The 21,151-nt window shown below is 47.2% G+C and overlaps 1 protein-coding gene across 2 annotated transcripts in view; it reads left to right on the top strand.

The window, feature by feature from the left end:
* The first annotated feature begins 7,284 nt into the window (after window positions 1-7,284).
* HACE1 (HECT domain and ankyrin repeat containing E3 ubiquitin protein ligase 1) overlaps window positions 7,285-21,151 on the top strand; it is a 185,466-nt gene continuing 171,599 nt past the window's right edge. For both annotated transcript variants that reach the window (XM_063917044.1, XM_063917042.1), the window contains exons 1-2: window positions 7,285-7,608; window positions 16,329-16,383. In XM_063917044.1, coding sequence (XP_063773114.1) covers window positions 7,533-7,608; window positions 16,329-16,383 — 131 coding nt within the window. In that variant the 5' untranslated portion in view covers window positions 7,285-7,532. The remainder of the gene's footprint in view (window positions 7,609-16,328; window positions 16,384-21,151) is intronic.

The raw sequence follows: 21,151 nt of genomic DNA, 5'->3' as shown, positions 1-21,151 counted from the left end.
AAAAAGCGAGAGGTTCTCCCTTCTTTGCGGGTAGGGGAAAGGGAAAGAAGTCCACAGCAGCTTCAGGTTCCCAGTCTACTCCTACTTCTGCCAAATCTTAAGCTTGACGCTGGGGCTCCTTTGCGAGAGGCCGCTCAGGTGGGGGCACGTCTCAAACTGTTCAGCCAAGGTTGGATTCTGTCTGACCTGGATCCCTGGATGTTTTTGACCTGGATCCCTGGGTGTTGCAAATAGTGTCCCAGGGGTACAAGCTGGAGTTTCAAGACATTACCCCATGCCGATTTTTCAAATCAACCTTGCCAGCTTCTCTTCCAGAAAGGGAAGCAGTAACAGCGGCAATCCAAAAATTATGTCAGGATCAGGTCATAGTCCTGGTACCTTTGTCACAACAAGGGGAGGGGTTTTATTCAAGCCTTTTTTGTAGTTCCGAAGCCGGACGGCTCGGTCAGACCGATCCTAAACCTGAAAAATCTGAATCTCTACTTGAAACGATTCAAATTCAAAATGGAATCGCTGAGGGCAGTGATTTCCAGTCTAGAGGAGGGGGACTACATGGTGTCGGTAGACATAAAAGATGCTTACCTGCATGTTCCCATTTATCCTCCTCACCAGGCTTATCTGAGATTCGCGGTTCAGGATTGCCATTACCAATTCCAGACGTTACCTTTCGGTCTCTCCACGGCGCCAAGGGTATTCACCAAGGTAATGGCGGAGATGATGGTTCTCCTGCGTCAAAAAGGAGTCAATATAATTCCTTATCTAGACGATCTCCTGATAAAGGCGAGATCCAGGGAGCAGTTGTTACAAAACATCACACTCTCCCTGTCAATACTCCAACAACACGGTTGGATCATAAATTATCCAAAGTCACAGTTGGAACCAACGACAAGATTGTCTTTTCTTGGGATGATTCTGGACACAGAAGTTCAGAGAGTATTTCTTCCTGTGGAAAAGGCTCTGGAAATCCAGAAAATGGTAAAACAGATATTGAAACCATCGAGTGTGTCGATCCATCGGTGCATTCGGTTGTTGGGGAAGATGGTGGCGGCCTACGAGGCCATACAGTTTGGCGGGTTCCATGCCAGGGTATTCCAGTGGGACCTGTTGGACAAGTGGTAGGGATTCCACCTACACAGGCACCGGAAGATAATCCTGTCGTCAAAAGCCAGGATTTCGCTCCTGTGGTGGCTACACAGTTCTCACCTACTAGAAGGACGCAGGTTCGGGATTCAGGACTGGCTTTTGGTAACCACGGAGGCAAGTCTCCGAGGCTGGGGAGCTGTCACTCAGGAAGAAAGCTTCCAGGGAAAATGGTCAATTCAGGAAGCCTGCCTTCACATAAACGTGCTGGAATTGAGAGCCATTTACAACGGCCTTCAACAAGCGGTACATCTTCTTCAAGATCATCCTGTGCAGATCCAGTCGGACAATGTAACAGCAGTCGCGTAAATAAACAGGCAGGGCGGAACGAAAAGCAGAGCGGCAATGGCAGAGGTGATGAAGATCCTCCTCTGGGCAGAAAGACATGTAAAGGCTCTGTCTGCAATTTTCATTCTGGCAGTAGACAACTCGGAAGCAGACTTCCTCAGCAGACACGATCTCCATCCAGGAGAGTGGAGCCTACACCGAGAAGTCTTCACAGAGGTGACAAGTCTTTGGGGAGTTCCTCAAGTAGACATGATGGCATCTCATCTCAACAAGAAGCTTCAGAAATATTGTTCCAGGTCGAGAGACCCTCAAGCAATACCAGTGGATGCGCTGGTGGCCCAGTGGGTGTTCCGGTCGGTGTATGTCTTCCCTCCACTTCCGCTGATCCCAAAAGTGCTCAGGATCATAAGAAGAACAAGAGTTCAAGCAATCTTCATTGCCCCAGACTGGCCAAGGAGGGCTTGGTACCCAGATCTTCAGGAGTTGCTCATAGAAGATCCTCGGCCTCTTCCTCTTCGCGAGGACCTGCTGCAGCAGGGGCCGTGCGTGTATCAAGACTTACAGCGGCTACGTTTGACGGCATGGCTGCTGATCGCCGGATCATAGCCCGAAAGGGTGTTCCCAAGGAAGTCATCCCCACCCTTATTCAGGCCAGGAAAGGAGTAACGTCGAAACATTACCACCGTATTTGGAGAAAATATGTGTCTTGGTGTGAATCCAAGAAGGCTCCTACGGAAGAGTTTGAGTTGGGACGTTTTCTCCATTTTCTGCAGGCTGATGTGGAGGCGGGCCTACGATTGGGATCAATCAAGGTCCAGATTTCGGCCTTGTCAGTGTTCTTCCAAAAACAATTGGCCTCTCTTCCAGAGGTTCAGACCTTTGTGAGAGGGGTTCTGCACATCCAGCCTCCATTTGTGCCTCCAGTTGCACCATGGGACCTTAACGTGGTGTTGCAGTGTCTTCAATCAGATTGGTTTGAGCCTCTACAAGAGATAGAGTTGAAGTTTCTCACTTGGAAAGTGGTGATGCTTTTGGCATTGGCATCCGCGCGGCAGGTGTCTGAATTGGGGGCCTTGTCTCACAAGAGCCCTTACCTGATCTTCCATGAAGATAGGGCAGAGTTGAGGACTCGTCAACATTTTCTTCCGAAGGTGATTTCATCTTTCCACATAAACCAACCTATTGTGGTGCCAGTAGTTACTGACACGTTTACGGAGTCAAAGTCTCTAGATGTGGTTAGGGCTTTGAAGATTTATGTCGCTAGAACAGCTCAAATACGGAAAACAGAGTCTTTGTTTGTCCTGTATGCTCCCAACAAGATTCGGTGTCCTGCTTCTAAGCAGACTATTGCGCGTTGGATCAGAAGTACGATTCAGCACGCTTGGTGAAGGCCCATTCCACTAGGAAGGTGGGCTCATCCTGGGCGGCTGCCTGGGGGGTCTCGGCATTGCAACTTTGCCGAGCAGCTACTTGGTCAGGGACAAACACGTTTGCAAAGTTTTACAAGTTTGACACCTTGGCCAATGAAGACCTCAAGTTCGGTAAATCGGTGCTGCAGGGTCATCCGCACTCTTCCGCCCGTACTGGAGCTTTGGTATAAACCCCATGGTCATGAAGTGGACCCCAGCATCCTCTAGGATGTATGAGAAAACAGGATTTTGATACCTACCGGTAAATCCTTTTCTCCTAGTCCGTGGAGGATGCTGGGTGCCCGTCCCAGTGCGTACTTTACCTTCAGTTTTGTTATTAGAGTTACACAAGCTGTGTTATATTAGTTTCAGCATGTTGCTGTAATTGGTTCATGCCTGTTGGCGTGTGTTCTGTTGAGAGCCATGTTGTGCGGCATGGTTGAGGTGTGAGCTGGTATGTATCTCACCACTAGTTTAAAGTAAATCCTTTCCTCGAAATGTCAGTCTCCCTGGGCACAGTTCCTATAACTGAGGTATGGAGGAGGGGCATAGAGGGAGGAGCCCGTTCACACCCATTGAAAAGTCTTAAGAGTGCCCATGGCTCCTGCGGAACCGTCTATACCCCATGGTCATGAAGTGGACCCCAGCATCCTCTACGGACTAGGAGAAAAGGATTTACCGGTAGGTATCAAAATCCTGTTTTTCAGCCCTTTTAGAGCATGGGTGGTGGCGTTAGGCCGCTTCCCCCCTTTCAGGTACTGCACTCTTATTTACACCTGCTGTACTTATGTTGGCCCAATATACTGGGTTATTTTGTTTTTTCTCTCCCTTTGTTTTTCCTTGTTCTTTTCCTTCTCCCCCTACCTTGCTGTACCTTGGAGATGCCCGTTTCGATATACCACACTGTAGTACTGTATATTTGCTTGCTCTCTCAGTTTAAGCATATTAATTTTTAATGCTAGTTTTATTCACGTTAAATGGAGAGGGTTCTTTCACTGAATGTTAAGGGTTTAAATTCCCTCAAAAAAGTATGCTTGCTTTGTCTATGTTCCACACACGGAAAGCAGACGTGGTCGCCCTGCAAAATGCTCAATTCTCCACTCTAGATCCTACATTTTTCCAGGACTGCAGGTATCCCCTGGGTTACTTTGCTAATGGCCCTTTTAACCTTTATGGGGTAGCCATTCTATTAAATAACTTGGTTTCTTTTTTATTCTGCATACGCAATTGGCCGATAAAAGTGGTCACTATCTTATTTTGACCAGCCTCTTGGAGGATAAATGGATTATGCTGCCCCTAATTTCAATCAGGTTCAGTTCCTCAGGAAAGTCTGTTTAGCAATACAGCTAACTGCAGCTACCAAAAAAAAAAAAAGGTTTTGTTTACGAATCCCTATTTAGTTACGGTAATTGCATTTCCTGGTCACAGGATATCTTCATTCTAAGGAACGACACCATCTCACGCTCCTGAATGGAATTACAAAAAAGGGAAAGTTTTCTTGATGTTAATCTAAAATAAAAAATGATCAGTAATAAAAATTGTTAGTCAATAAAATACTGACAGGAAACACCTAGGGTTATATTCAATAAGAGTCGGATCCATTCCGACATGCATTTGTCGGAGTGGATCCGACAACCCCTATTCAATATAGTGGCCAAATCCGACTGTCGGATTTGGCCGTTGTCCGTGCGGCCGTCAGCAGCTCCCCATGTGTGAGAACACACAGAGCTGCTGGAGCCTCACATCACGGCCGCCCAGTGCCGCGCTGCAGGAAGAGAGGTGCCTGGCCGAGAGATGGCCGTCAAGGTACCTGCCAGCCCCGCTCCCCATAACCCACTGCACCGCTCCCCAAAGCCCGTCGCTGCTTAAGATGAAGCAAGCGGTGAGATATTGACTATGTCCGATTTTGGCTATGCGATTTCCCCTTGAACTCCCCCAGAGCCCAGAAGCACCGATTTTGTCTATGTACGATTTTGACTAAGTACCAATTTTGACTATACTTTGTACTAGATAGTACATTATATAGTCAAGATTGAGTTGTCTGCTCAATCTATCTAGCCTTGCGATACCGACCCCGCGGGAATGCGCATCCTTATCGGATCTGGATCGCAAGGTGGCTAACACTTTGCGATTTGCACTAACTTTCCTTACAATTTAGACTATATAGTCAAAATCGAAAGCAAAGATCTCACCGTATGAAGGGCCGGAATAATAATGGGGCTGATGGAGCTGCAGCTCCAGGCCCACCCTCCAAAATAGGCCCAGAGCATCGCACATCTCTGTGCTGCAGTAGACAGGAAATAAAATTTCCTTCTACTGCAGCATCCTAGGTGAGGACCCCCTTGCCCCAGCCGCAGCACTGGTGGATAATGGCATGGTAGCACGCTGACAGGGACAGTGAAATGCTTCCAGACTCCCCTGTGCCGCATATACCATGTGACTCGGCAGCGCATCCTCCGCGCCGGGTGACGTAAAAAAGGTGCAGCCCCGCCTCTCCTGCACCTGGACTTGATACAGCTGAGGGCACTGAAAGCAGCAGCTCCAAGAAGGTACCTAGCAGCAGCGTGTCTGATATTCTACAGATGGACGTGTCTGATATTCTACAGATGGACGTGAGGTATCAGACCTGTTACTTGCTGGCTGCTGCTGATTGTTATAGAATGTGACAGAGGAGGGTGGCACATCACCAGGCTGTGAGTGGCCGGAGAGAATGCCTAGTATGCACTGTAAGAGGTGGTAGATGGTTGTGTATTCCTGGGGTGGGGTGCAGGTTACAGAATAGCAACTGCCTGGTATATTTTGGGTGACAGTAGCTGGTGTGGAGGGGATGTGGCTGCGTGATCTATGTGGGATTAGTGTTGAGCCCCAGGGGCACAGGATGAAATAAATTAGCAGTGGAGATTCACATCAGGGTGGAGGGAAAGCTAGGTAACAGAGATAATAGGGAAACAACTGGGCTGGGAATGTGGGGAGGGCTGGACTCTGTGTGCAAGTCCATGTTGTGATAAGTCAAGGTAAATACCATGGGTTGCACGGATGGTATAATGGTTAGCATTACTGTCTCACAGCACTGAGGTCATGGGTTCAATTCCTACCACGCCCCTGACTGTGTGGAGTTTGTATATTCTCCACGTACTTGCGTGGGTTTCCTCCAGGCACTCTGGCTTCCTCCCACAATCCAAAAATATACTGGTAGGTTGATTGGCTCCCAGCATTTCTGGGCGTCCGCCCTATCATCAGGGTCACATACATTACATCCTATGTATTGCATGTGGTCCTGATGATGTTGCGGATGCCCTGCATTAATCGTGTAATATAATTGTTTGCCAGTATAAACATGTGTGTATAAAAAAAATATTTTATATATATATATATATATATATATATATATATATATATATATATACACACACACACACACACACTCATATATACATATGCACAGTAATTCCATGGAGCCAGCACTCACACACAGACCACACCCTGTATCAGTATACCACCATGCTGGCCACACCCCCTGCAGCTGCGCACAATGAGGGTCATTCCGACCCGTTCGCACGCTGCTGTTCATCGCTGTGGTGCGAACTGCTATGGAAAGCCGCTCACCCCCGCTGACATCGCTGGGCAGCGGGGAAAAATGCTCAGTGTGTATGCACTGAGCGACTTTCAGCCCAGTGAAGTCATCGATCATCGCTGTTCATACACGCTGGGCAAAAACGCCTAGTGTGTATACACCTACGAAAATTCGCTAGGCAGACAATAGCAATTGCACACCTAAAAGGAAGTGCAGTTTAACATTTTTTTTCTTGTTCATAAATAAACCTTGCTGTGTGGAATCCAAATAAGTCAATAAACACATTTCTTAAAAGTTGGACAAAACACAGCGTGGCCAGACTTAAATGGTCTCCTTTTTAAAATCGTCACAATACGCTACCTTATATGGACCATAAAGTATAGACAAGACAATAATGAATAATTTAATGACTGTAAAGTAGTTATCATCTGGATGGGAAAAAGGTAACTACATACCGTAACTATACTCCTCGGGCAGAGCAGAATAAATACGGCCATTTCCTTCTTTACAGGTGACACAAAAAGACACTCGGGGACAAATCTAGATAATCCATTACAAGAGACTGATCTCTATCTTGTAACTCACCCTAAAAATAGCGTCGCACCTACTTATTACTCCATCCTGGCTACGCCCCTATTACTCCAGTCTACTATTTGCTGAACACATACGCTCATAAAAGCCTATTGGTCACGCCAGTGACAAGACTACCAAAACAAACATTTCAGGAGCAACCCTTAGTTACCGTGGCCGCAATGCACATTGGGTGATGTAGTCTGTGCAGCTCCATCTCCTCTCACTGTATATCGCATCACGAACTACACTTCCCGAACGGCTGCACCCGCGTCCCCTGCAGGGCGGAAGAGCCCGGGATCCGGTCACACACAGCCGGCGGCTGCTGCTGACACATTTACTGGTTACTACGGAGTGCAGATAGGATGGACCTGCAGAGGACTAGAGGCTGTGACTCCCCCTGCTGGCCATTCAGTACCTAGGCAGCAGCCACCATGGGGCGGGTGTGACATCTTACCTGTCCCAGCACTTCCTTGTCGTGCTGGGGACCTCATCCGTCTACCTTCGTGCTGGAGGCGGCCTGACCTTGTGGGGGATTCGTTCCCCATAGCATGGAGAGAGCCATGGAGCAGCTCAACCGTTTGACCCGCTCCCTCCGCAGAGCCCGCACCATAGAGCTACCGGAAGGTGACGTAATGGGAGCATCCAGTGACTGTATTATACACATACACATAGCAGTGCATACACATGTAGAGGGGTCTGCCAGTGGGCAGCGCATCAAAGTCACTGTACTGCACAACAGGCTGGTCTGTGAGGAATGCTTTTAGTTTAATACAGTATGTATGTGGGTGTTTATTATATATATATATATATATATATATATATATATATATATATCCAACATGTTAAAAAATCACAAACTCCCTGATCTCAATCATTTTTTGGTTGGAATCGCCCAACTGAGGTGTTCCAAGATGTTGGATTTCCCGATCTCCAGTCTCTGACTTCAGAAGAACGTGGAATTGCCCCGATACTCCGCTGATGTATGAGCCCCTTAAGAGGAAGAAAGCTCTGCTGACATTCACAATGTTGACGATAACATTTTTGTCAGCATAACGTTGAGGACAGTATGCCTACACGGGATGCTGACGCTGAGAATGCCGATAGCCACGCCAGGGCTATTCCCGCTCGAGGGTGTCCACGACACCCGCAGAGCGGGAATAGAACCTGTGACGACTGCAGCGAGTCACCGAGCCCGCAAGGGGCTTTGTAGCGCTCACGCCACTGCCAGCATTCTGGCGGCTGGAATCCTAGCATCTGTATTCTGACCACCGGGATCCCATACCCAACCCCCTACACAGGACTGATGTTTGTTTAAACAATGTAACCCTGTTGGCACTATGTGGTAAAGCATCAAGTAAGAGTGTTGACTTGATTACATCGCTTTAACTAACATTGTTACCATATCGACACACTGTGCTCAACATTACACTGCTGCAAAAATATAATACTAGACAAGATAATAGCTAGAGGCAAATGTACATACTGTATCAAATTGTTTAGCAGTTTGTTTTGTATTTCATTTTTTAAACAATGGATTCATTCTCTACTCTAGGTAAGTTCACAAATTCATTTATTAATTATTGGAAATTAATTGTTAGTGCCTGTCTCTCCTGCACGCCTGTCTGAGCTATTCAGTTCTTGCTCTTGTTGGGCGCGACCAGCTGCCGGCATTTCAGCTTGCACCCCCAGGGCTGGCGAGCTGAAATGTGTGAAAAGTGACCTGTTTGGGTTCCCAAGCGGCACTTTTCACAATCGTGCCCATTAGTTTAGTTAACCCGATACTAATGGGCGTGATAATCGGCGTGAATTGAATTTCTCATACGTCCTAGAGGATGCTGCGGACTCCAAAAGGACCATAGGGTATAGACGGATCCGCAGGAGCTTGGGCACACTATAAAGACTTAAACTGGGTGTGAACTGGCTCCTCCCTCTATGCCCCTCCCCCAGACCTCAGTTAGACTTTGTGCCCAGGAGTGATGGGTCACACACTAGGGGAGCTCTCCTGAGTTTCTCTAAAAGACTTTATGTTAGGTTTTTTATTTTCAGGAAGACCTGCTGGCTACAGGCTCCCTGCAGCGTGGCAGTGAGGGGAGAGAAGCAGGACCTACCTCTTCTTAGTTTAAAGGCTCTGCTTTTCGGCTACTGGACACCATTAGCTCCAGAGGGTTCGATCACTTGGTGCGCCTAGCTGCTTGTTCCCGGAGCCACGCCGTCAATCCCCTCACAGAAGCCTGAAGAAAGAAGCCGGGTGAGTATGTGAAGAACAGAAGACTTCAGTGACGGCAGAAGACTTCAGTAACGGAGGTAATAGATCGTGCTACGCTCCATGCTCCCACACACCAACGGCACTCACAGGGTGCAGGGCGCTGGGGGGGTGCGCCCTGGGCAGCAGGTTACTGTTTTCTTTTTAAGGCTGGCATAAATGGCATATTGGTGCCTGGGCACTGAGCCTCATACCCCCCCAGCATATAACAGCGCGCTGCGCGCCATTCCTCCCCGCAGCCAGCTCCCACGGGTGCAGGGCGCTGGGAGGGGGAGCGCCCTGGGCAGCATATTAGAGTTAGGAGCTGTGCGAGATCAGTCTGGTGGTGCCGGGGCTCCGTGGCCCGGACCCCCGTCAGCACATTATAGCGCACTATACGCTATTTTCTTCCCCGCCACCGGCTCCCGCGGGTGCAGGGCGCTGGGGGGGGGGGAGCGCCCTGGGCAGCATATTACGGACAGTAAAAGGTTTAAACTGGCGGTGCCGGGGCTCCGTGCCCCGGACCCCACCAGCATGTTCTAGCGCGCTACGCGGCATTTCTCCACCGACGCCAGCTCCATGGGTGCAGGGAGAGAGGGGGCGCCCTGGGCTTCATAGTTTGTTTATACATGTTGGTCCCCGGCCCGGCACGCGATACCGCCGGGCATAAAGGCGGTCGCGCGCCACGCCGGTGCTCCCACACACCAACATTTTACTTGGGTGCAGGGTGCAGGGGGGGCGCCCTGAACGGCAGTGTTTTGTGTGTGTGTATATATATATATATATATATATATATATATATATATATATATAGTGGATTTCCACTATATAGGTGTCCAGACTGTATATTTCGGTTAAGGGGCGAGAGCGCACTGGTAAGAGGCAGAGCTTAGTCCTAAGAACGGAGTCAGCACCATTTTCCTTACATCCCCGCCAGGACTTGCTGTATAGTAAGATGGAGGGGGCACAGTGTTTTTAATGCTATATGGGTGTCATATAGCATTAGGTTGGATAATGGATGCATAATCCTTGTGGTAATACATAAATTCACTGATTCCCTGTTAGTTTACCCACTATCGGTTAGTCGACATGTGTCGACGGGTGTGTGGGCTTAGTCACGAGCTGCTGTGGGGATAACTGGTGGCTGCGCCGACGCAGGGCGGTACTTGATTCGGGAAATTAAGTATTACCAAGTTGGTTTTTGTGTGCTTAAAACAGTTACCACATTAGGGAAGTCACAGTGGTTTGTGGATGCCCTGTCGGCATCAACGGTATTTCCTAGGTGAAAAATTGTCAGGCTGTTATTGCCTTGTACCTATATATATGTATGTATATTTATAGGTATTTGTGGGGGGAGTCTTATCAAATTTGTATTTGTATGCTTCCCTCAGACCTCTCGGGGTTCCCAGTTTATTATTATTTTTTGCCCGCTTACTATTCCTGGCTGTCGACATTTACTAAGTTTTCTGTCGACCATAACGTTCCTGGTAGATCCACATCGGGGGAGTGTCAGTACATGATCATACACATTCACAACACATTACTGTCTCTAGGGACCTGACTGGTCGGGACAATCCACTTGCATATAGGTTATGTCTATATGTTTATATATGTAGATATGGGTATATATATGCATGATTTGGATATATGTGTTTTTTTGTGTATTGCAGGATATATTTCAATGAATGCTGAAATAATGGTATTCTTATCATGTGCTGGTCGCTCTCTTGATTAAGCTCTAGATTGGCCGTGACGAGTTGGTTTCGATCCTCTAAAGGAGTCCGAATATTATTCTCTTCACAACGCGGAGAGAAAATTATGACAGTCAACTCCTGGTCGACGCAGAGCCCGGTCGCAAAGGATCATACACAGGCAGCTAAGTGAAATTTTATTTCTATATTTTGACCTTATTTGCACTGTATGCACTTGAGGGAGTGTTGTATTCGGGTAGGCATCCGGCAGAATTACCCTACCCAGAGTGGGTAGGCTTGCCTATCTTTATTCTACCTTATAACATTACAGCAGGCTGCCACGTGACAGCAGGAGGTGTGACCGGAAACATGCGGAGGATGTCTCCGGGAGATGCTGGAGGGAGGTGTACAGCTGTTGGGTGTGGCCTCTGTTCAGTCATTCTCGGCGGATTCCACTGGTAAGTCTAACTTCGTGAGTTAGCCTCCTTCACGACGGTTGGTGACGCATTCTTTTGTGGGGTGCAGTCGTTTTAACCGGTTCGATACCGTTCTTTTTTCCTTTTCTGTGCAGACAGTGGAAGGTGAAAAGGTAAGTGTTCTGCAGCCTTGTTAGGTTCGCAGAAGTGGATGTCGTTTTCGGTTTCCACTACATCCACCACTTGTCGCTGAGTCTATCTGGCGGGTTTCCACTCCGGTGACCACTTGTCTCCTAAGTTTCAGTTAGTCCAGGAATAGACTAGGACTTGTGAGTTATTCATAGAATCTAAAGGGGGATATTCTGAGTTCCGGTTGTTTCCCCTTACTGTTTTTCTAATCGATCTTGCCGTTCCCTTCTGGAAGGGGAGGTAGTACGCGACGCCATACAGCGGGGCGTCAGGTTCAGGACATTCTCTGGTTGTCCCTGTATAAAGGTGCAAATCGTTGTTTCTCTCTGACTGTTCTTTGACACAGGGATTGGCTGTTGTTCCCAACGACGCAGATGTTGAAAGTGGGTTTCAGAGTAGATACTGACCGGTTAAGGTTCAGTGTTTTTCCTGCGAGGTCTGAGGATCCAGAGTTGGATCGGCTTTGAGGTGACACCTCATCAATATGTTCCGTTAATAAAACAGATGGGTTCGGCCTAAGAGGCCTTTTTCGGTGAGCAGGTCTAATACCAGAGTGGTTTTCAAGGGACCAGTTGGAAATGTGGTCCGGGTTTCACATGCGCATGCACCGGAATATAATCCTACCGGCCAGGACATCGCTCCAGTGCTGTCTGCTCGGCTCTCTCCTTCTAGGGGAATGAAGGTTAGGGATCCAGGTTTCGATCCTGGTGTCCGTGCATACAGATCTCCGAAGCTGGGGAGCAGTCCTTTGCAAGGGACGTATTTCCAGAGGATAAGGTCAAGTTGGGAAACTTGTCTGATATAAGCTTTCTTGAATTAAGAGCTATTTTCGACGAACGTATTCTTCGTGTTCTGCCCGTGTTAGTTCTGCCAGACGACTTGTCAGCAGTGGCGTAAGTAAGCTGCTATGGCGGAACAAGGAGCAAAGCGACAATGGCGGAAGATGCACAGTTTGCAGTTGAGTGGGAAGTCTGGTAAACGCTATATTAGCAGTCTTTGTTCCGGAAGTAAACGACGGAGAAATAGATTTCCCCTGCTGACGCGATATCCAGCCGGGAAAAATTCAGTTATCATCGAGAAGCTTTCCCAGACGTGACAAGTCTTTGAGGAGTGTCGCAATTGGACATGTTGGCGTCTCGCCTCAACGAGAGGCCTCAGGTAGATTGTTCCAGGTCAAGGGACACTCAAGATATAGCAGTGGACATCCTCGTGACACCGTGGGTGTTTTTAGACAGTCTATGTGGCCTCTCCGCTTTCACTTTTCTGACGGTGGTAAGCGTAAGATGATCAAAGGTATCGGTGATCCTCTTGAATCCGGTCTAGCCAGCGAGGGTTGGCTATCCAGTTTTTCATGGTTTACTCATAGAAGATTACTGCCCTCTTCCTCTACGTGCGGTAATGTTACAACAAGATCAGGGCATGTATCATGACTTGCTGCGGCTGACGGAGGGGCGGTTGGATGCCATATCCTAAGCCGAACGGGTGTTCCCAGTGAAGTCGTTTCCTCAATTCTTCAGGCTAGGAAGGAACTAACGGCAAAGCGTTACCACCGTAGTTGGAGTAATTATGTGTCTCGGTGTGTATCCAGGAAGGCTCCTAGGGCAGACTTTCAGCTAGGTCGTGCTTATCCATACTTTACAAGCCGGTGTGGATGCAAGCCTAATAAGTTTCTTTACAAAATTTCTCTCTTGGAAAGTGGTTATGCTATTGGCTTTGACGTCCGCACGGCGGCTGTCGGAAGTGGTGGTTTTGTCTCACAAGAGCCTTGTTTGATCTTTCAGGTGGATAGTGAGAAATTGAGTACTCGGTTGGTAGTTCTACCAAGAGTGGTTTCTGGGTTTCGCAGAAATCGGCCTATTTTGATGCCGGTGGTTACTGAGGCATTAGCTGATTCAAATTCCCTCGATCTAGCCAGGGTTTTGAGTATGTAGGTCACCAATTTGGCTCAGTTTGGAGAAACAGAGGCTATGTTTGTCTGGTATGTTCCCAGCATGGTTTGGGTGACTGCATTATGCAGTCTGTTACACGCTGAATCTGTGATGCGGTTTGGCATGTTCGTTCTACGGCTGGATTGCCGTCACCGAAGTCGGTGGAGGTCCATTCTTTTGGGAAGATGGGCTTTTCTTGGGCGGATGCCCGAGGAGTCTCGGCGGTTCAACTTTGCCGAGCGGATACTTGGTCAGGATCAAACGCTTTTGCTATGCTCTACAAGTTTGGTGCCCTGATTTTTGGGGACTTTTTGTTTGCTCATTCGGTGCTGCAGAGTCGTCCGCACTCTCCCGGCTGTTTTGGAGCTTTGGTATAAACCCCATGGTCCTTTTGGAGTCCCCAGCATCCTTTAGGACGTATGAGAAAATAGGATTTTGGTACCTACCGGTAAATCCTTTTCTCTTAGTCCGTAGAGGATGCTGGGCGCCCGTCCCAGTGCGTACTGTGTCTGCAGTTATTGCTTTTGGTTACACCCTGGTGGTGTGTCTTCTCTGTAAGGTGGTTGCTACCGTTGTTCATGCCATGGCATGCGGGGTCTTATTTTTGCTTATGTGGACACACGGTTTGTCTTACATATTCTCTCAGCATGTGGCTGTGTTTTGTTCATGCCGTGGGCTGGTATTCTACTGAATGCCACGTTCTACTGTGTGTTTGAGGTGTGAGCTGGTATGACACTCACCGTGTTTATAACAATAAATTCTTTCCTCTAAATGTCCATCTCTCCTGGGCACAGTTTTCTAACTGAGGTCTGGAGGAGGGGCATAGAGGGAGGAGCCAGTTCACACCCAGTTTATGTCTTTATAGTGTGCCCAAGCTCCTGCGGATCCGTCTATACCCCATGGTCCTTTTGGAGTCCCCAGCATCCTCTACGGACTAAGAGAAAAGGATTTACCGGTAGGTACCAAAATCCTTTTATTGCCCCTGTGATCTCCCGTTAATTAGATGGGAGATCAGGTGGAGATAACAATTGAATTCCCCCCATTGACTCTAAAATGTACCTTTTTATAGACGTGTCCTCGTATATCTAGCCTCAATATTCCATGCGTCGTGAGATGCCTGGTGCGAGTGAGCTGCCAGGTCTTGTGCAACTATGCTGTCATCAGGTGTTTTGTTTTTTCTTCTTTTTGCCGAAAATGTGTCTTAGTCGCAACGCACCGTGTGTCACGTCTAGCAAGGTTTGAGGATCCGGCAGCTGAGACTCGCCCAAGGAGGGAGTAGTCTGGGGATGAACAAGTCGAGGGGGTTGAATATAGTTCCTTCTCATGGGACAAGGGGTAATGAAGGACGTAGGCGGGGCCAAGAGTCGGTGGGTTGTAGTTCTTGTGGACGGGGCTGAGGTAGAGAACTGTGGCTGGAGAACGATGACTTCGAAACGGATTTGTAGACAAAGGACTGCGGGTTGTGGCTTGAAAGAAGAGGTTGTAAATGATGAACTGCGGAATATGTGAATGATGGTTAAAGACGTGGCTGGAGACAAAACCGTGGACTGTGATTTGAAAGATGAGACTAGATAATGAGCTGAGGACTGTGGACGGTGGTTCGAGGACGTGGCTGAAGACTATGAACTGTAGACTGTGGCTTGAAAGACGAGGCTGGAGACAACGAGCTGAGGACTGTGGACGGTGGTTCAAGAATGTGGCAGGAGACAAGGATCTGCGGACTGCGGCTCGGAAGAAGAGGCAGGAGACCCGGGGTCGACCGTGCCCAGAGGGTCTTACTGAACCGGGTTTTCCAGGAGCGTCTCCACAGGCAGCAGCAGGTTAGGAACGGCGGTACTGCAGCAGCAACTGAGAACCGGCAAAGCAGGGTTAGAAGTAACCAGAATACGGCAGGAATCCTGGGAGCACAGGCTAAAGCACTTACAACAGGGTTGTAACTTGAAGCACTGGCGTCCCTGTCCTAAACCAGCCCCCTTTTACAGGAAGAAGTTTCCCTAGATTGGCTGGAAGAAACGGGAAACAAGAACTATGCCAGAAGCTTGGTATCCAACATGGCGGCGCCCAGTACTGCAGACCTTTTATATAGCCATACTGCTCACTGCCCCTGGTCTCCTAGGCAACGGTTCAGCAAGAGAGAGACGCCGCAGCAGCGTCCCGCCGCCACGAGCGGACCCCCTCACAGCCGCTACCATTACCCCGGACCCGGCGCAGCAGCCCTCCTCCGCCGCTGCCCAGCCGCCGCCCGTGAAGCCAGCCCCACGGCCCCAGCGTACCGGTAAGACCCCGGATGCTGACACCGTGCTGATTAATTTGATATGCGACACTTGTATATTGTGTGTGACTGAGTATATACGGAGCACAACAGAACTTATAGTGGAAAAAAAAAAGCTGCGGCTTCTACATTGTATTATTTCATATACAGATTCAGAGACTCAGTCGCCCACAGATATACAAGTGTCACACCAAATTAATCAGCAGTGTACTGGTGCATCCTAGCCACATCGCATTGTGAACAAGATGAATTTTCGGCAGCGAAAGAAACCTGATGCTAGCAGAATCTCACGGGACCTTGAGTGCCGAGTTTGGCACAACTGCAGCAACAATGATTAGAACACACCTGTAGGTCCATGAGAAACCGTAAAAAGTGCCTTCGTACAATTTCTGTGTGTATACCTGATAACACTGGCTCAACAGTTAAACTTGAGTGCTAAGTATATTTATTCATTGCCCTATATTTTTTTATTCTTTTTTTCCTCTCATTACATTTTGCAAAGTTCTTCTAATCTAATAATGTTGCTATAGCTTTAATGATAATTCTTTATTATTTTTTACTAAAGCTTTTTTATGCACTAACTGAGGTGTTATTAATTTGACGCAGATAATGAAACTGCTGTTTACACTTTGATGCCTATGGTGATGGCTGATCAACACAGGTATGTGATCACATGTCTGATAATAGGATTTGAAAAAAAAGTAAATATCATGTCCAAGTAGCCAGTATTTGGTGCTTTGGTAGAAGAGTTCACAGATAAGTTGGGTGCACACTATAAGATCTATTTTCCAATACCTGTATATCATCCTGAGGCAGATTGGAAGGACCTTCTTATAGTGTGTACACCCAATCCGTTGTTTTCACTGGATATTCATTGCATCGTCCTGTTTGATGTGCTGCACATCAGATGAGATGATGGAATGAACTATATGGTGCTGTGTGTATGCGCAACCACACATACTGTACAGGAGAAACAATTGGATATAACCCTCCGACATGATACTGTCGTTGTTTGGAAGATTGTCAGTGTATATGCTCTATACCGTGTGCTCTGGGATTTAGTGAAATGGTAACAATCCGTTGTTTGTCACTTCATATAGTGTGTACCCAGCTTAACTCTAAAGTTGACTACGCTTGGCAGACACACAAAATGCATGCAGAGGTTGTCCATATGCACCTTCTTTTCAGCAAATATAAGGGATTATCCCTACTGGGAACTGTATATAATGTTGCCCATTTTTCTGCATGGGAGACAAGTGCATTACGCACTTTTTTGAGTATAGCTCAACTATAAGGCTTTATGGAGTGCTTCTATAGAGCTGTATTGTGAAGTATATAAAGATTATTTCACCAGAAAAGAGAATGGCAGCATGAGCAAGCTCTCCGCTACCCCCATACTTGGAACTACCTGCAAGACGCTTTTTAAGAGTACTGTGGGCCTAATTCAGACCTGATCATAGCCGTTCAAAATTTCACACGGCTACGATCAGTTACTCAGACATGCGGGAAGACGCCCAGCACAGGGCTAGTCCGCCCGCATGTCAGGCCCTAACCCCCCCCCCCCCCGCACAGGTACAAAAGCATCGCACGGCGGTGATGCTTTTGTACCTGAAGAGTAGCTCCCTACCAGTGCATGGAGCTACCCGTCGCGTCGTCACGCAGCCCCGCGGCCCGCCCCCCGCATGGTCCAGGCACGCCTGCGTTGTCCGGACCGTGCCCTTAAAACTGCAGCCAATCGCCACCGGCCCGCCCCCTCCCGCCCAGCGACAGCCTTTACTTGTCAATCAAGCAGAGGTGATAGCTGGGCAGAGATGGCCATCGGCTGTCTGGTATGCGCCGGCGCACTGCAGTGCCGGTGCATGCGCAGTTCAGACCCAATCGGCTGCTGTGCGAAAACGCACAGCAGCGATCAAGTCTGAATTAGGCCCTGTGTCCAGAAGTGAACAACCCATTTAAAATAACATATCACATCAAGTGTATCTTATTGTTGTGCTTACCAAGACACTGCTGTGGTGTTGCAGAGGAAAAGGACCATTCTGAAATACTCTTTGACACCCAGATTCGGGTGGATGGTGGTGGCCACTTACTTGCTACAGTCATATGAAAGCCTACGTTTCTTGCATTCTAGCAATGATTGAGTCAAATTTGAAAGTAGATTTTTAGTAAACTGTTTCAACTTTTAGTCCATATATGTTTTTTTTTAGATAATATCTTTCACTTTCAGAGAGAGACCTCAGTTTATCAAATGTAGAACAGCACCTTTCCTTGTACTTTCTTGTTTGCAGTGACTCTGGCTTCGTCTCTATATAAAAACTTATTTGCAATACAGTTTATTTGGTTGTGATTAGGCTTCCTAGTTAGACACCTTTAGTGCCAGTTGGTCTTTTCTTTTATGAGCTTTATCATTCTAGCTTCCTTCTTGGTGTTCCACCAAGCCCTTCTTGGCAGGCAGAATTGTATAATTTAATTGCCCCCAGATACGGCTAAGGGCCTACGTTATTCCTGGAATACAGAAGTAAAGGTTATGAGCTAATTGTGAATTGCTTACTTTAATGCAGACAGGATTGTCCTTCCTGTATAGTCTCTAAACTAGATAAGCTACTAGATAAACTATGTAGGTACATTCACAACATTATACAAATATACTTTATTCCACGTTTACACGATAAGGTAATGACCACACTAGCCATCCTCAAATATTTCATACCGGTACAGTTTTTTAAAATCTCCTCCTTTGTGAACAGCTGAATTATGTTGAGCTCTTAAATTATTTATTTATTACCAGTTATGTATATAACGCACACATATTCAATTGAAGTTGAAACTGGCGTCTTGTCGGAAAGACAGCAGTTTTCGACTTTTTCAGGCCGGAAGGGTTTCCAACCTGTTCAATCCCCGGCTTTTTTATCTGACAAGTCGGGAAATTCGACTTGTCGGAAAGCACGTGGCTCGGTGGAATAGCTGCCAATCCGCGTACTTCTGTCGGAAACTGAGCCAAATCCGACAGGTTTTAGCCCTGTTTCCGATCATCTCAATCCGACTTTAAAAAAAAAAGGATTGGGATGATGGAACAGAGAGAAGAAGAGGTGGGAGACCAGCGGGGAGATGGGTGAGGGCAGCGGCTACAGCGCAGCTTTTGAAGGAGGATGTGGCACAGCCGCCGCTCACGGCAGCGTCCCCCGCATGGCAGCACCACCACTATACAGTATATATGTATATAGTGACAGAGAAGAAGGCAGCACTCAGAAGACTTCTTTTTAAAGGTGAATAAATTCCTCTATTCCTTCCAACTTTTCGGGCATCCAACCATCATTTGTCCCTGGTTGGATCTGAGGGGGCCGAGAGGAGGAGACAGGGGGGAGAACCGCAGAGAGACGGGAGAGAGTAGCGGCTACAGCACAGCATATGCAGGAGGATGTGGCACAGCCGCCGCTCACAGCAGCATCCACCTGGCTCCAGCAAGCGAGGTCTGGTGGCGGTGCTGCATCTTCCTACAGCGCTGCTGTAGCACTGCTCTCCACCGTCTCCTCGTGGCTCTCACCTGTCTCCTCCTCTTGGCTCCCTCATCTCAATTTGACTTTTTTTTTTTTTTTGAGTCTGATTGAGATGGTCATTGAATAGCCCTTGTCAGATCCATTCCGATATTTGCATGTCGGAATGGATCCGACTTCAATTGAATATACCCCATATTCTGCAACGCTTTTACAGAGAATATTTAGCCTTCAAATCATTCCCCGCCCCAGTGGAATTTGCAATCTATATTCCTGACCACATGGAAGAAATCCACGCAAGCATAGCGAGAATATACAAACTCGACACAAACAAATTAATAACCTCAGCACTTTAAGGCGGTAATGCTAACCATTACAACGTCCGCACTGCCTGTACTGCATTTTTTTGAATGCATATTTATAGGAGGCTGTATGTACTATAAATACATCTAAACAAGTCATATAGCAACACTAAAAGAAATGAACTATAAGAAATGATCTATGAAAAACTAATATTCTGTAGTAAGCAAAACCTAATAAGAATGTTTATGTATCTTCCTAAAAGAAGTATAGCAAACTAGCTGAATACCCGTGCTTCGCTACAGAATTTCAAGTATAATCACAAAGAGATAAAAAGCGCTGACGCTGACGAGAATAATCTGCCTCCTTCTCTGCCCCGTCCCGCCTCCTTCTCTGCCCTGCTCAGTGCTGTAAATGTTGGGACGACAGGCCAAGCTCCGCTGGCTGTTTGTTAAATATGTAAGGTTTGCAGGGATAGGCTGACTCTATTCCAAAGGGCCCTAGGTCTCCTTGCTTAGCTTCTCGCTCTCCTTAGTGCTCCTCCTTTGATGTAAACAGGTAAAGATTTTCGCACAACACTTAAGGTCACTGGGAGAGCTGTCAGTAACTTCTACACAGCCGATAAGAAGTTGCTGTCTATCAAGCTTTCTTTTAATGCATTTAAGAGTCAAAATATGTCTCCTTTCCTCCTATTGCTCTCTGAAAGATTCGGCAATGTTTAGTTCAAGTGACATGTTAACCTGATATTTGAGACACTGTCCTCTCCTGACTGGAAATAGGTTGGTTAAGTACTTATATATTATATATATGACAAATACCACTGACTCATCACAAAATCTCCTGAACCATAAGACTGGACTTTCTTGCCAGTGGCAATTGCAGAGCAGTCCATTATTCAAATAGGGGAGCCACACACAGTGATGTTTCACAGTGTTTTGGGGTGGCAGTTGATCTGACTCCCCTATTTGAATAATGGACTGCTCTGCAATTGCCACTGGCAAGGAAGTCCAGGAACAGAGCATTGTGTTCTCCACCCTCCAAGACTTTGTATCGCTGGCACCATGCATTCTTTATAGCCCCAGCTGGGTGGGCTGTCTTAATTCTCCTATTTGAGGGGGGAATTCCCAATAATCATCTCACCCATTTTAACCCCTTTATGGATGGAATTGTGAAAAATCCCTTCTTAGTGGGTGCCTATGTCACAAAAGCAAGCTACAGTCCAAATTTCAAATTCCTAGCCCTTATGGTTCAGGAGATCTTGCGATGAGTTAGTGGTATTTTATATATATATATATATATATATATTTATTAGTAAAGGCACTCCCATTCCTAAAACTTATGCGCCCGGGTGCCCGCCTCCAGAAGCATACAGAGAAAGAGCGGTTCTTAATGGTGAGACATTGCTATCATCTGAGCTGCAAAAGAACCAGGCGGCACTCCATTGGCTTTTGTAGATAACAAAATTGTATTAGGCAAACATGTTCAAAAGAGCATAGGTAATTCCACAATGTTTAGGTCGACAGTCACTAGGTTGACAGGGTTTGAAGGTCGACAGGTTTTCTAGGTCGACATGTTCTAGATCGACAGGTCAAAAGGTCGACATGAGTTTTTCATGTTTTTTTGGTGTCGTTTTCTCCG

Source organism: Pseudophryne corroboree, chromosome 4, assembly GCF_028390025.1.
Source record: "Pseudophryne corroboree isolate aPseCor3 chromosome 4, aPseCor3.hap2, whole genome shotgun sequence".
In the NCBI taxonomy this organism is placed as follows: domain Eukaryota; kingdom Metazoa; phylum Chordata; class Amphibia; order Anura; family Myobatrachidae; genus Pseudophryne; species Pseudophryne corroboree.
The sequence above is the reverse complement of the archived record's forward strand: the minus strand, read 5'-3'. Positions and strand labels throughout refer to the sequence as shown.